Source organism: Heterocephalus glaber, unplaced genomic scaffold (genome assembly GCF_053883595.1).
Source record: "Heterocephalus glaber isolate CG9 unplaced genomic scaffold, H.glaber_assembly_v1.0 deba00000071, whole genome shotgun sequence".
In the NCBI taxonomy this organism is placed as follows: Eukaryota; Metazoa; Chordata; class Mammalia; order Rodentia; family Bathyergidae; genus Heterocephalus; species Heterocephalus glaber.
In genome coordinates this window covers 18,802,105-18,814,253 of record NW_028258137.1, presented here as the reverse complement: position 1 = coordinate 18,814,253, position 12,149 = coordinate 18,802,105, and the positions used below count along the sequence as shown (strand labels likewise).

Sequence of the window (12,149 nt, the reverse complement as noted above, 5' to 3'; positions counted from 1 at the left end):
AGTGATCCTCCTGCCTTCTCTCCCAAGTGCTAGGATTACAGGCATGCGCCATTATGCCTATCTTCATAAACTCTTTTTTAAAAAACAAAATCATAGCACTGTTATCACAAAAAGTAACAATAACTTTTTTACATAGTTCAGCCAGTGTTTAATAAATACATTTTCCTAGTTGGTTTATTTAAGTCAGGATTCAGATAAAGTCCACACTTTGTATTTCAGAAACCTATCTTTTCATTAAAAGAAAAAAAACTATAATAGTTCTTTCTTCCTTTTTCCTCCTTGCTATTTATTGAAGAAATTATAAACATTATCTTCAAGAATTTCCCATTTTGGGCTGAGGATTTAGCTCAGTGGCACCGCACCTGCCTGGCAAGTGCAAGGTCCTGAGTTCAATTCCTGATTCAAAAAAAAAAAGAATTTCCCATTTTCTTGATTATATTGCAGTGTTGTTTAACATGTTCCTTCATCCCCCATACTTCCTAGTTGCTAAATTTAGAAGCCTGATCAGATTCAGGGATATTCAGTTGGTATGCCATGTTTTTCTTAATATGTTACATCAGGAAGTATTTCATGATTGGTGCGTGTGTGTGTGTGTGTGTGTGTGTGTGTGTGTGTGTGTGTAAGATTGGTCAGAGAATTCAGTCCAGTCAGTTCTTGTGTAGTCAATTTAAAAAGAACTGGAGTAAATTTGTGCTTATCCTGTTAAATGTCATCTTATTTAATTTAGCCCATCATTCCATCGTTTGGATACCATATCTGCCACCAATGTCTACTTCTCAGATTCATATCATCTGAAAATTTGCTAAGCCTGTTAACCTTGTATTCATCTAAATCAACATAAAAATGTTGAACAGGATAGAGCTGAGGACAGAGCCCTGTGGCATGCTACTAAAGACTTTCCTCCAGACTGACATGGATCAAGCATTTTTGGGGTATGGTTACTTAACCAGTTCTGAATCCACTTAGTTATACCTTGAGACAATCCATCATCCCTCATGTTCTTGCCAGAAATATCATTAGAGAGACAGAGGCATCTAGTATGCAGTTAGAAAGATGAGATTCAGGGAAAGATGAGGGCTGGCGAGAACAATTTGGAAGCAGTCTACATCAGAGGTGTCCTCACCTGGCTACAACAGAATCTCCTGGGTAGCTTGCTAGACTATTCTTAGCTTTATCTCCTGGAGATTCAGATTCTACAGTATGAAGTAGGACTAAGAATCTATATTCTTAATAAGTCCCCCAGGTGATTCAAATGCAGTTAGTCTGAAGGTGGCGTCTAGGAACCACAGATCATTGGGATAGCTGAAGCCATGGAGAGCCTCTCTGGGGAGAGCCTCTAGAGGGGAGAAAGGAAGGCCAAGGATAATACACAGGAATACACATGGAAGAAAGGGAAGGGAGTCAGCAAAGAAAGAGAGAGAAGGAACCCTTCATGAACCATTTGGAGGTGGTGTCTCAGGCCTGGATGCTGCATAGAGGCCATGTTGGTCCTTAGGCAGAGGCCACAGGACTGGTGACCAGAGAGAAGGCAGCTGTGGACTTGTTGATCCTGGGTCGCATTTCTGGTATTTAAGGAAGAACTGAGTATGAAGGAAAGTCAGAATCAACTAATAAATGGCAATAAAAAGGAGGCAGTGGCATGAATGGAAAGGCATTCTTCAAGGGGACAAGGGCAGGAGCTTGCTTGCAAGCTGAAAGGAAGTTACAAGGGAAGAACTGGAAGATACAGGAAAGTGGAGAAATTAGGGCAAGGAGGGAATTGATGGAGCCAGGAAGAAGTGAGTTTAAGAAACCCAAGGCCTGGGGTGGGGATTTAGCTCAGTGGTTCCAGCGCCTGCCTCACAAGTGCAAGATCCCGAGTTCGATCCCTGGTACCCAAAAAAAAGAAACCCAAGGCCAGGGCTGGGCCCTGATGGACCCCTTCACCCCTAGGAGAGAGGGGCACCTTTGTATGCATAGGTAAAGGAAGGAAGTTGGGAAACTTGCAGGAAGCTCTTAGAACCGGTCTAAGGAAGCAAAAATATGAGGGATACAAAAGGAGCCAGACTGAGGATGTGAGGCATACGGGTGATTTGGAGTACTCTTGGCAGTATTTGGAGGGATTATCTACCACTGGATAATGAAAAGATTGCTTATTTGCCAAGGACAAGGACAGAGGCAGGCAGGGTGAGTACACAATGGGCTTGATCTTTATGAGAAAGAGTTAAGAGCATATGAAGAGGGTGGCTCTGAAATACATAGGTCACTATTGGGTCAAGAGGGTCCAGGGTGTTGGGGGACATAGTTATTAAAGTCCAAAGCACAGATGGTATCATGGTGGTTGTCTTAGAAATGGCTAGATGGAAAGGCCAGCCTGAGAGAGAATCCTATGTAGCTATAAGGGGATAGGTGGGTTGGGTGTGTGGGATACACTCAGATAAGTGGAGGTACAAAGAAGGAAAAGAAGGCTCCCATGGTCTCCTAGCAGCTACAAAGGATAAAACAGAGTCTCCTACCTCTTGTTACTTAAATCGGAGAGAACTGAGAAAAAGGCTAGCAGGGGATGGGAAAAGTAGAGTTCAGGGGAATAAATTCTAGGATAAAGGGAAGGTTTTCTTTCGTGAAATAAGAATACTGAGTATCTGGTTGGATTCCTTTTTTTTTGCTTTAATCCATGGCTAGTTCTGGAAAAGCTGGGCTGGTAGGACCTGTGGTGAACATGGGGCTGTTGCCCGGGGTTCCTGTGGAAGGCCCAGGCACCCAGCCTCATGACAGAGTGGGGCTGTCATTGCCAGTACAAAGCCAGCTGCAGCCGCCACTTCATCTCCGAGGATGCACAGGAGCGGCAGGACAAGGAGGTATTTCAGCAGAACATGAAGCGGCGGCTGGAGTCCTTTAAATCCACCAAGCACAACATTTGTTTCACCAAGAGCAAGCCACGACCCCACAAAGCTGGCCGCAAGAAGGCATGTCCTTTCTTTGGGACTTCTGTTTGGGCCTGGGGGATGATGGCATGCAATTTTGAGCCCCCAAGTGTTGGATTCCAGCCTAGGAGAACCCTTAGTTGAATCATCTTTATAGATTTGATGACTGCATCAGTGAGTTTCCTTTTAGATCCTCCTGGAACCAAGAAGAGTAAGGGGAGGCCTCCCAAGGTCACTTGGTGCAGGAAATAAAACAGCAGGAGAAAGATTCATTGGAGAGACAACTCTAGGAGCACCCCCCACCCGGTTGTGTACCCCACCCTCACCCCATCATCCCAGGATGATGCATCCAGAGCCCCTGCTGGGGTGTGGGTCCCTGTCTGGCTGTCAAAGGGTTTGTGAGATGGTAGAGCTACTGAGACTGACATAAATTGCCTCCCCTACTGGTTTAGGAAAATTTTTCCTCCTGTTGACCCTACCAGACAACAGTGATGGATATGAATCCAGACCCTGAAGCTTAGGTTTTCTTTCTTGGTCTTCAGAAGGATGGTGTGGCCAATGCTGAGGCTATAAATGGGAAACCTCCTCGAGATCTGGGCTTTCAGGACACAGGCAAGCAGGGAGTGGGGGTGGGCTTGAGGATGGGAGGGAGGAGGGGAAGAGCAGGCCTGAATTCTGGAGGACCTCTGGGTACATGAGTACTGAGCTGGGCCTCTCCCATCAGGGACTACACAGCCATGCTTGCTTTCAACATTGGAAATGTTTAAAGCATTTATTATCCAGTGTGTGACAGGAGGCACCTGATTGCTAACTATGGCTTATGGGCCCTGAGAACTTGGAAAAGGTTATAGAGAAAAGGAGGCTGGCCTGGGCCTTTAAGGATTAGGGGACTCTCGAGCCTAGTGTCCCATCTGTAAAACCAGTTACTATTGGCCATTGTGGCACACACCTGTAATTCCAGCACTCTGGGAAGCTGTGACAGGAGGATTGCAAATTCAAACCCAGCCTAAGCAACTTAGTGACTTAGCAAGACCCGGACTCAAATAAAAAATCAAAAGGGCTGAGGATGTAGCTTAGTACCAAGGCCCTGGATTTAATTCCCAGTACCACACAACAAAACAAACTAAAACAGCTCCCTGTGAGTTGAGTGTTAATGGGCCTTCCAGCCCTCCAGCTTCTCTTGTTAGGTCAATGGTGGGATCTTGGGCTCACAAGAGAATGGGACCCAGAAACTGTAACCATCATGGTATTCCCTGAGGTCTTAGCTCCTTCTGGTTGCTTCCTCAGGCTCTGCACTCTCCCTTCCCTTCTCAAACCTCTTACTTCCTAGGCCTCTGCCCAAAATAGAGGAGAAAGCAGGCATCTCTGCTAATATGGGCTCTGCCTGTGGGGATAGGAGCTGGCTTGGGGTTGTGTGGTACCAACAGGCAGCTGCTGGTCTGGCCACCCCAACTCAGCTCTTGTCCCTGTTTAGCTGCTGTGATACTAAATGTGGAGTCTGAGGAGGAGGAGGAGGAGGAGAGCGACAGTTCAGAGACAGAGAAGGAAGACGACGAGGGGATCATCTTTGTGGCTCGGGCCACCAGTGAGGTTCTCCAAGAGGGCAAAGTCTCAGGTAATGGCTTTCACACTGCCTCCCTCCCCTCTGGAGCAAGCTGGTTTCCTCCCTCTGCTCTCATGGCCTCTGCTCCAGACAACTCCCTTTTCCTAGTTACTAGTCTAATCACCAGCCAGCATTTCCTGAGCATCTCCTTTCTCTCAGAATCCTGACAGATGATCTGGCTCAACCCTCACAACCACCAAGATGGGGAAACAGCTGATGGAGCCTAAGGGACCTGTGATTTGTCTAGCATCACATGGCAGAACCAGAATTTGAACCTGACCCATCTGACTCCAAAGCCCACAGCCTTTTACTGACATGCTGCCCCCCTTCAATTTAGAGGAGAATAAAGTGATGAGCAAAACCTAACAGTGGGCTCTGCTATGACCCTTGCTCATCACACCTGCCATCAGGTAGATCCCCCTTGTGAGGGTGATGCCTGACCTGGGGGAGAAATACATACATTTCTACAGTTGGAGACCTAATTCACTCATAATGCTAGTCGTCACTGGTAGTTGGCTCAACACCACCTTCAAGTGACCTTTTATGAAGGCTTATTATAGAAAATTTCAAAATACATAATGATAGAACAGTGAAATACACTCTATTATCAGCTTCAATAATTACCTACTCACAGCAAATCTTATTTCAGCTATTCCTTCCCCTAAGACCACTGGATCCTTTTTTTTTTTTTTAATAGTATCTTGCTAAGTTGCCCAGGCTGGCCTCAAACTTGCAGTGATCCTCCTGCCTCAGCCTCCCAAGTGCTGGGATTCAGGTGTGCACCATCATGCTCAGATTCAACTGGGTTCTTAGGAAAAAATATTTCACCAGGCATGGTGGTGCATACCTACTGTAATCCTAGCACTTGGAAAGCTGAAGCAGGAGGATCACAATTTCGAGATCAGCCTGGGCAAATGAGTAAGATTTTAGAAAGGGCTGAGGTGTAGCTCAGTGGTAGAGTCCCTTTGGAGTCAATTCCCAGGACAACCCGCCAAAAAAACCCCTCAAATATACTGTATGACTTTATCAATAAATACTTTAGCATAAAAGATAAGGATTCTTTTAAAAAATACAACCACAATATCATTACCATATATAAAATCTTTGTCAAGTATCTGGTCAGTGTTCAGATTTTCCTGGTTATCTTTTATTTTGGTGCCACAAGGGATTGAACCAAGCACATTTCCATGGACCCAGCCAGTTTTTTGATTTTTTATTTTGAGACAGGATCCTTACTAAGTGGATGAGTTGCCTGATCTAGGCTTGAATTTGTTATCCTCCTGCCTCGGCCTCACAAGTGCTGGGATTACAGGAGTGCAAAACCATGGCCAACTAAGCCTGGGTGTTTTGTTTGTTTTTTGGTGGGTGATGTTTATTGTTTGTTTTGGTTTTGAGACAGGGCCTCACTATATACACCATGCTGGTCTCAGACTCCTCACCCTCCTGCGTCATATGAATGTGTGCTGGATTCACAGGTGTGGCCCTGACACCCTGCTTTTTTTTTCTTTTTTCCTTTTTTTTTGAGGCGAGGGCTTCCTTTATCACACAGGCTAGACCCAAGCTCCTGGGCTCAAGAGGTCCTCCTGCCTCAGCTCCCAAAATAGCTAAGCCTGAACCCTCAGGTCACCACACCCACATTCAGTGGTTTTGACTCCAGAACAGAATCAAAATTTAGATTTTTTTTTTTTTGGTACAGGGGATTGAACTTGGGACCTTGTGCCTGCAAGGCAGGCGGTGGAACCACTGAGCTAAATCCCTGTCCCCAAAATTTGGATTTTGACAAAGACTCATTTACAAGGATCATTTCTATTCAAAATCAAAACCTGATTTTTTTTTTTTTTTTTTTTTTTGAGACAGGGACTTCCCATGTAGTTCAGACTGACTTTGAATTTACTATGTAACCCAGGCTGGCCTTGCACTTGTAGCATCCTCCTGCCTGAGGCTCCCGTGTGCTGGTATTGTAGACAGCTAAATTAGTTAGAAAATATTAGAAGATGGGTGGGCCCTCAACACTGAACATAATTGTGTGAAAGAGGCACTGAAGACCAGGCTTCAAGAAAAAGAGGAACAAGGACAGCCACATACTTCCCCAAGGAATCAATAGCAGTTATTGATATTCTAAAGAAATATCAATCACCTTGGGTGGGGACCCAAACCTCCCTGGCCCATTCCTTCCCGGAAAGTCCTTGTATGCTTGCTAAGTGACTTGCTTCTTGGTGATCTTAATACTTTTTTAAAATAGCAGTTTTATCCAAATAAATACAGATATGAACCACATATTACATTTGGGTAATGTAGGAACCCTAAGGGGCATCTGTGGAAAGATTTTTGTCCCCAAGGGGACATTTGGCAATGTCTGGAGATATTTTGGCTGTCTTAACTGGGGAGGGTGCACTTGCATTGAGTGGGAGGAGGCCAAGGATACTGCTGAACATCCAACAATGCACAAGGCAGACTCTACAACAAAGAAGTAGCTGTCTCAAAATGCTAATAGTGTCAAGTTTGGAAAACCTTGGTCTATCTCCCCTTTTTTTTTTTTTTTTTTTTTTGGTATGGGGGATCGAACTTGGGACCTTGTGCTTGTGAGGCAGACGCTGGAACCACTGAGCTAAATCCCCAGGCCTCCCTTTCTTTTCCTTGTAAACCAGGTTGTCCTACAGTCTTTCCTTGTCTGATACAGTCTCTAAAAGTGTCATTTAATATATCTTTCTGTTCCTTACATTTCCTTAAGTCTAGATCGGATTTCAGGTTTGGGGTTTTTTTTTGGGGGGGGGGTTGGTATTTGTTTGTACTGGGGATTGAATTCAAGGCCTTTGCACTGAGCTACAACTGAATTTTTTTTTTTCTTGAGATAGGGTCTCACTAAGTCACTAAGTTCCTCAGGCTGGCTTGAACTTGTGACCCTCCTGCCTCAGCTTCCCAGAGTACTGTGATTACGATTGTGCACCAGCACATCCAGCATTCAGTTTTGATTTTTTGGTAGAATGCCTCATAAGTGGTGATGGTGTATTTCCTATTGGCCACATCGAGAAAAACATACCACCTGGTTGTCTCTCTTTTCATGAGGCTAACATTGATCGACTAGGTTCACATGTTGTTCCCCCGATCTATCCTTTATTAAGTTTCCATTAACTTTTCCTTAGTTGGTCTTAATGGCCATTGATGATCATTGCTAGAGCCAAGATTTCATTAAGAGCTGGCTGTGGTGGCACACGCCTGTACTCAGGAGGCTGAGGCAGGAGGATTACTGCGAGTTTGAGCCCAGCCTGGGCTACACAGTGAGTTCAAGGCCACCTTGAACTACTGAGTGAGACCCTGTTTCAAAAAAAAAAAAAAAAGAAAAAGATTTCGTGAAGGGTTGCAAAATGGCAATATTCCACACCTATTTTTCAACCTGCATTTATTAGCAGGAATTCTATAAAAAAACCTCCCCTCATCAATTATTTGTTTACTCTGAGGTACAGACTATATAGAAAAAAATGGGTAAGTGCTTGATTCTTCCCTTTTATCTCAGTCGTCAGAGTTAGACTGACAGTTTTAGTTTTATTGGTATTAAATTTTAACACTGCAGGCCTTTTAAGAGATATAGTTTCAGTTTTAATCATGCATCAACACATTTCATAAGGCACTCAACCATGGGGGCCGACAGACATAGCTGAGTGGTAGAGTGCTTGCCTAGGCACACATGAGGCCCCGGATTCCATCCCCAGGACCACAAAAATACCTAAAAAGATTTAACTGGAAGGCTGGAGATTTAGCTCAGTGGTTCTGCCACCTGCCTCACAAGCACAGGGTCCTGAGTTTGATCACCGGTACCAAAAAAATAAAGAGAAAGATTTAACTGGACTCTTCTGGACTTTATCAATAAACAGATACCTGCTGAGCACTTCTGTATACACAGAGCTGTGCTTGACTTTGGAGGGCCCAATTTGCCTTTCAGAATTTCAGGCTTCCTATAATTCAGCTGCCTGCTGTTCTGGGATTTTAAGCTCCCATACCTTATTACCATCCTATTTGTGGCGCAGCTTCAGCCTGTTGTTAGTTTTGTAAGAGCTCACACTCCTGGGCTGTGTTTCTCCAAAAGACTGCGGTGGGTGCTCAGGCAGTATGCCCAGCAGCAAGGCCTTTGGCCTGGAGCCCCAAGGTCATCCTTTCCCTCACTGCCTCTGTCTCACCTGCACTGGATGGGGGCTGGCAGGATGCAGTTTCTGAGACTGGTGCTTCAGGTCTGGTCAGGATGATAGAGTCAAGACTTCTTTCCTAAATGGCTTCTACCTTCTCACGCTGTAGTAACTTGCATTTTCAGTAGATATCTCTTGAACACCTGCTTTGTGTCCAATCCTGTGCTAGGTGTTGGAGACCTGGAGAGCAAAATCAGCCATGGTGTTTCCTTTCTGCAAGACATTCCAGTGGATGTAATATGGCAACTGTGGAATCAGTTTGCTTATGAGACCGCCCCCCCCTCAGAACCTTGCACTTGGCAGACAGGTGTGGCGCCACTGAGCTACATCTCTGGCCCTATGAGAATGTGCTTTATACTTAAGGACACTGCATTGACAATGAGCTCATGTGTACTCTTTATCCCTAGGAAGCCTTGAGCTGTGCCCGAGCCCACGGGTAATTCCTCCTTCACCAACTTGTGCAGAGAAGGAGCTACCTTGGAAGAGTGGGCAGGGGGACCTGGCAGTGTATGTGTCTTCAGAAACCACCAAGATTGTGCCTGTGGACATGCAGATGGGCTGGAATCAGAGCATCTCATCCCTGGAGAGCCTCGCATCCCCTCCCTGCACCCAAGCCACCACTCTGACCCGCCTGCCTCCCAGACAACAGGATGCTGAAGAGCCTCAGGCCCTTCTTGACCTGTCTTCTGACCCCCACCCTAGTTTTGCCTTTCCCCCAAGCCTGGCTAAGGCTGGCCGCTCTCGAAGTGAGAGTAGTGCTGACATCCCCCAGCAGCAGGAACTGCAGCCCCTCATGGGCCACAAGGACCACACTCATCTTAGCCCAGGCACTGCTACCTCCCACTGGTGTATCCACTTCAACAGAGGGGCCAGGCTGTAGCCCAGGGCCTTCGGAAGGAGCAGGAGGTAGAGCCCCTGCGGGAAGTATTCCCTGGGCAATGGGGATAGTAGCTTCTTTAGCTTGATATAGGGGCAGAGTGGCCTGGACTGAAGTACCAACTAGGCCTCCTTGGAGCTGGTCAAGGGGGTCTCCTTCGCTGGTTCTCATAGGGACCCTTATAACTTCCCTGCTCCTAACCCTTTACACCTTCTATTTCACTAATGGCTGAGGACCCAGTCCAGAGTTCTTGGGGCTAGGCCAAGATTTGGGTAGCTGATGTCCCTTCCCCAGGGGGTCTTCCTGGGGTCACCATAGACAGCTGTTCCTACCTCCATGCAAGGATGTCATTTCTCAGTGGATACCGGGCTTCCCTGCCCTCTACCCCCTCTCCAGCACCAGGTCAGGGACAATGTCCTGGCAGTGAAGCTCAGTGAGGGGCTGGTCCTCAGAGGGGCTGCAATGGGAGATAGAGCAGGCCTCAACCTGTTGGGTCAGCTACCCACAGTCAATTATTTTTAGGGTAGTGGGAATCTCTGCCTCCATTTCTTGTTATAGCCCCTTTCCTTTGCTGCCAGGTATTGGGGCATTGGTTCCTCCTTTTCCAGGATCAGAGGCAGACTTCAGTTCAGGGATGCTTCTTAGCCAGGGTCCTTCTGGGGATCTGCTCCTCTGGGTCTAAGTCCGGAACTTTCTGATCCTTGGATCTGGGTTTACTAAGATGGGATCCAGTAGTCTCTGGGTTTCTGTGCCACCACCTCAGCATTCCCCAAACAGGAAAAGAAATGCAGGAATCCTAGGGCCACTGCTCCATTCCTCTGGGGGGCTGGGACACCTAGCTGCAATGTGTGAATGGGTGAGTAGCAGGTGGCTTTCGTGGTGTTAGTCCTTGTGTTGTGTTTTGTACTTTGAACCTAAGATACATTAAATATCTGTCAGATGGAAAGAGGTGTTTTGTCCATGTGTCTGAGAGTTCTACGGATATGAGGAACAGGGGATCTGCCTGCCCAGAGCTTCTAGGGTAGAGAACAGAGGGAAGACCCTAGGCAGAACTGTTCGTCTCTGGTCCTCCTCACACCTCCTCCCACACTTTTCCAACACTGCTTTACAGCAGGCCTGAAGTGGCAGTCTAGGGGGTTTAAGTGGCACCAAATAGACTGGGGTTACAGAACTAGGAAGCTACAAAACAGGAAAGGCTAGCAAAGAAAGAGACCCCAGAGGTCAAGCACCAAGATGCCCAAAGATGCAGCCATCACACCTGGAACAACAAAAGCCTTCCTGGAAAACTTGGATGTAGGTGTGGGATAAATGAACAGAAGTATCCTGCACAAGGCAGATGGGAAGGCAATGTCAAGGGAGTTGATTACCCTGTTTATGATACAAATCGACATGTGGGGTCCAGAAATCCCTACATAAAAGCAGTCCAAGGGCGGGGATTTAGCTCAGTGGTTCCATTGCCTGCCTCGAAAGTGCAAGGTCCCAAGTTTGATCCCCAGTACCAAAAGAAAAAAAAGAAAAGCAGTCCAAATCTAATTCCCATCATGTCTGAAGGACCCTTTTAAAAGGCATCTTTACTGAGGTAAATAAAATGCACATACCATAAAAATTCACCCATTTAAAATGTACACTGCAAGCTGGGTGTGGTGGCTCAGAACTATAATCCCAGCACTTGGGAGGCTGAGGCAGGAGGACTTCTGTAAGTTCAAGGCCAGCCTGGACTACCTAATGAGTTCAAGGCCAGCCTGAACTACATAGTGAGACCCTATTTCAAAACAACAAACATAATAATGTACAGCTCAGTGTTTTTAATACGTTCACAGGTGTGCAAACCTTACCACAGTCCACAGAACATTTTCATCATTGCCAAAAACAACCCCAGTACCCCAAAGCAGTCACTCCTCACCTCCCTGCACTTTCCAGTCCTAGGAAATCACCAGTTACTCCATTTTCTGGTCTTTGCATCAGAGGGACTCTTGATACATTTTGAAGGTTACAGAGTTGGTCAACTAACATTTACTTTTTCTATGCTATGCATGGGGAAAACGCGAACAGAATGAACAGTGACTTTGCTTTCAAGCAGTTTACAGCTAGCAGGCCTGGTAGTTAAAAAGGCTTAGTAGTTAACTAGACCTGACAGTTAACTAACAGTTAACAGTTTGGAACCAGTCCCAGCTGTTACCAGCTGTCATCTTGGACATGTTACATAATCTCTTTGAGCCTCAGTTTCCTCATCTATTTCCTTCAAAAGGCTGCTGCCAGGGTGAAATGATAAAACACATGGGAAGCTGGACTTGGAAGCACACACCTGTAATCACAGCACTCTGGGAGCCTGAGGTGGGAAGATGGCAAGTTTGAGTCCAGGCTGGGCAACTTAGTGAGATTTTGTCTCAGGAGAAAAGAAAAAGGGGGAGGGGTGATGCTGGAGATATAAATCAGGGCAAATCCCCTGGGTTCAATCCCCAGAACCAACAGTACTGAAAGGGAGGGGGGAAAAAAAAAAGAAGAAGAAAGAAAAGAAAAAACAAGCCCAGGAGGAATCCAGCCCAGCCCTGACCTGAGCTAAGGGGTATTTGTCATGACCTATT

At 46.1% G+C, this 12,149-nt stretch overlaps 1 protein-coding gene and 1 long non-coding RNA gene across 4 annotated transcripts in view; one reads left to right on the top strand and one right to left on the bottom strand.

Annotated features, from left to right (window-relative positions):
• The window catches only part of Slc9a5 (solute carrier family 9 member A5), a 22,611-nt gene extending 12,101 nt beyond the window's left edge, over positions 1-10,510 (top strand). For 2 of the 3 annotated variants that reach the window (XM_021256880.2, XM_004843044.3), the window contains exons 14-17: positions 2,775-2,945; positions 3,446-3,515; positions 4,378-4,518; positions 9,095-10,510. In XM_021256880.2, coding sequence (XP_021112539.2) covers positions 2,775-2,945; positions 3,446-3,515; positions 4,378-4,518; positions 9,095-9,567 — 855 coding nt within the window. In that variant the 3' untranslated portion in view covers positions 9,568-10,510. Of the gene's footprint in view, positions 1-2,774; positions 2,946-3,445; positions 3,516-4,377; positions 4,519-4,665; positions 5,561-9,094 lie in introns of those variants that run through there. The other variant, XM_021256881.2, reaches the window with a different exon arrangement.
• Positions 1-12,149, bottom strand: part of LOC110348786 (uncharacterized) — a 14,150-nt gene extending 2,001 nt beyond the window's left edge. The window contains exons 1-2 of the long non-coding RNA XR_002394333.2: positions 11,468-12,149; positions 8,682-8,867 (exon numbers count right to left, since the gene is read on the bottom strand). This is a non-coding gene — a long non-coding RNA (uncharacterized LOC110348786). The remainder of the gene's footprint in view (positions 1-8,681; positions 8,868-11,467) is intronic.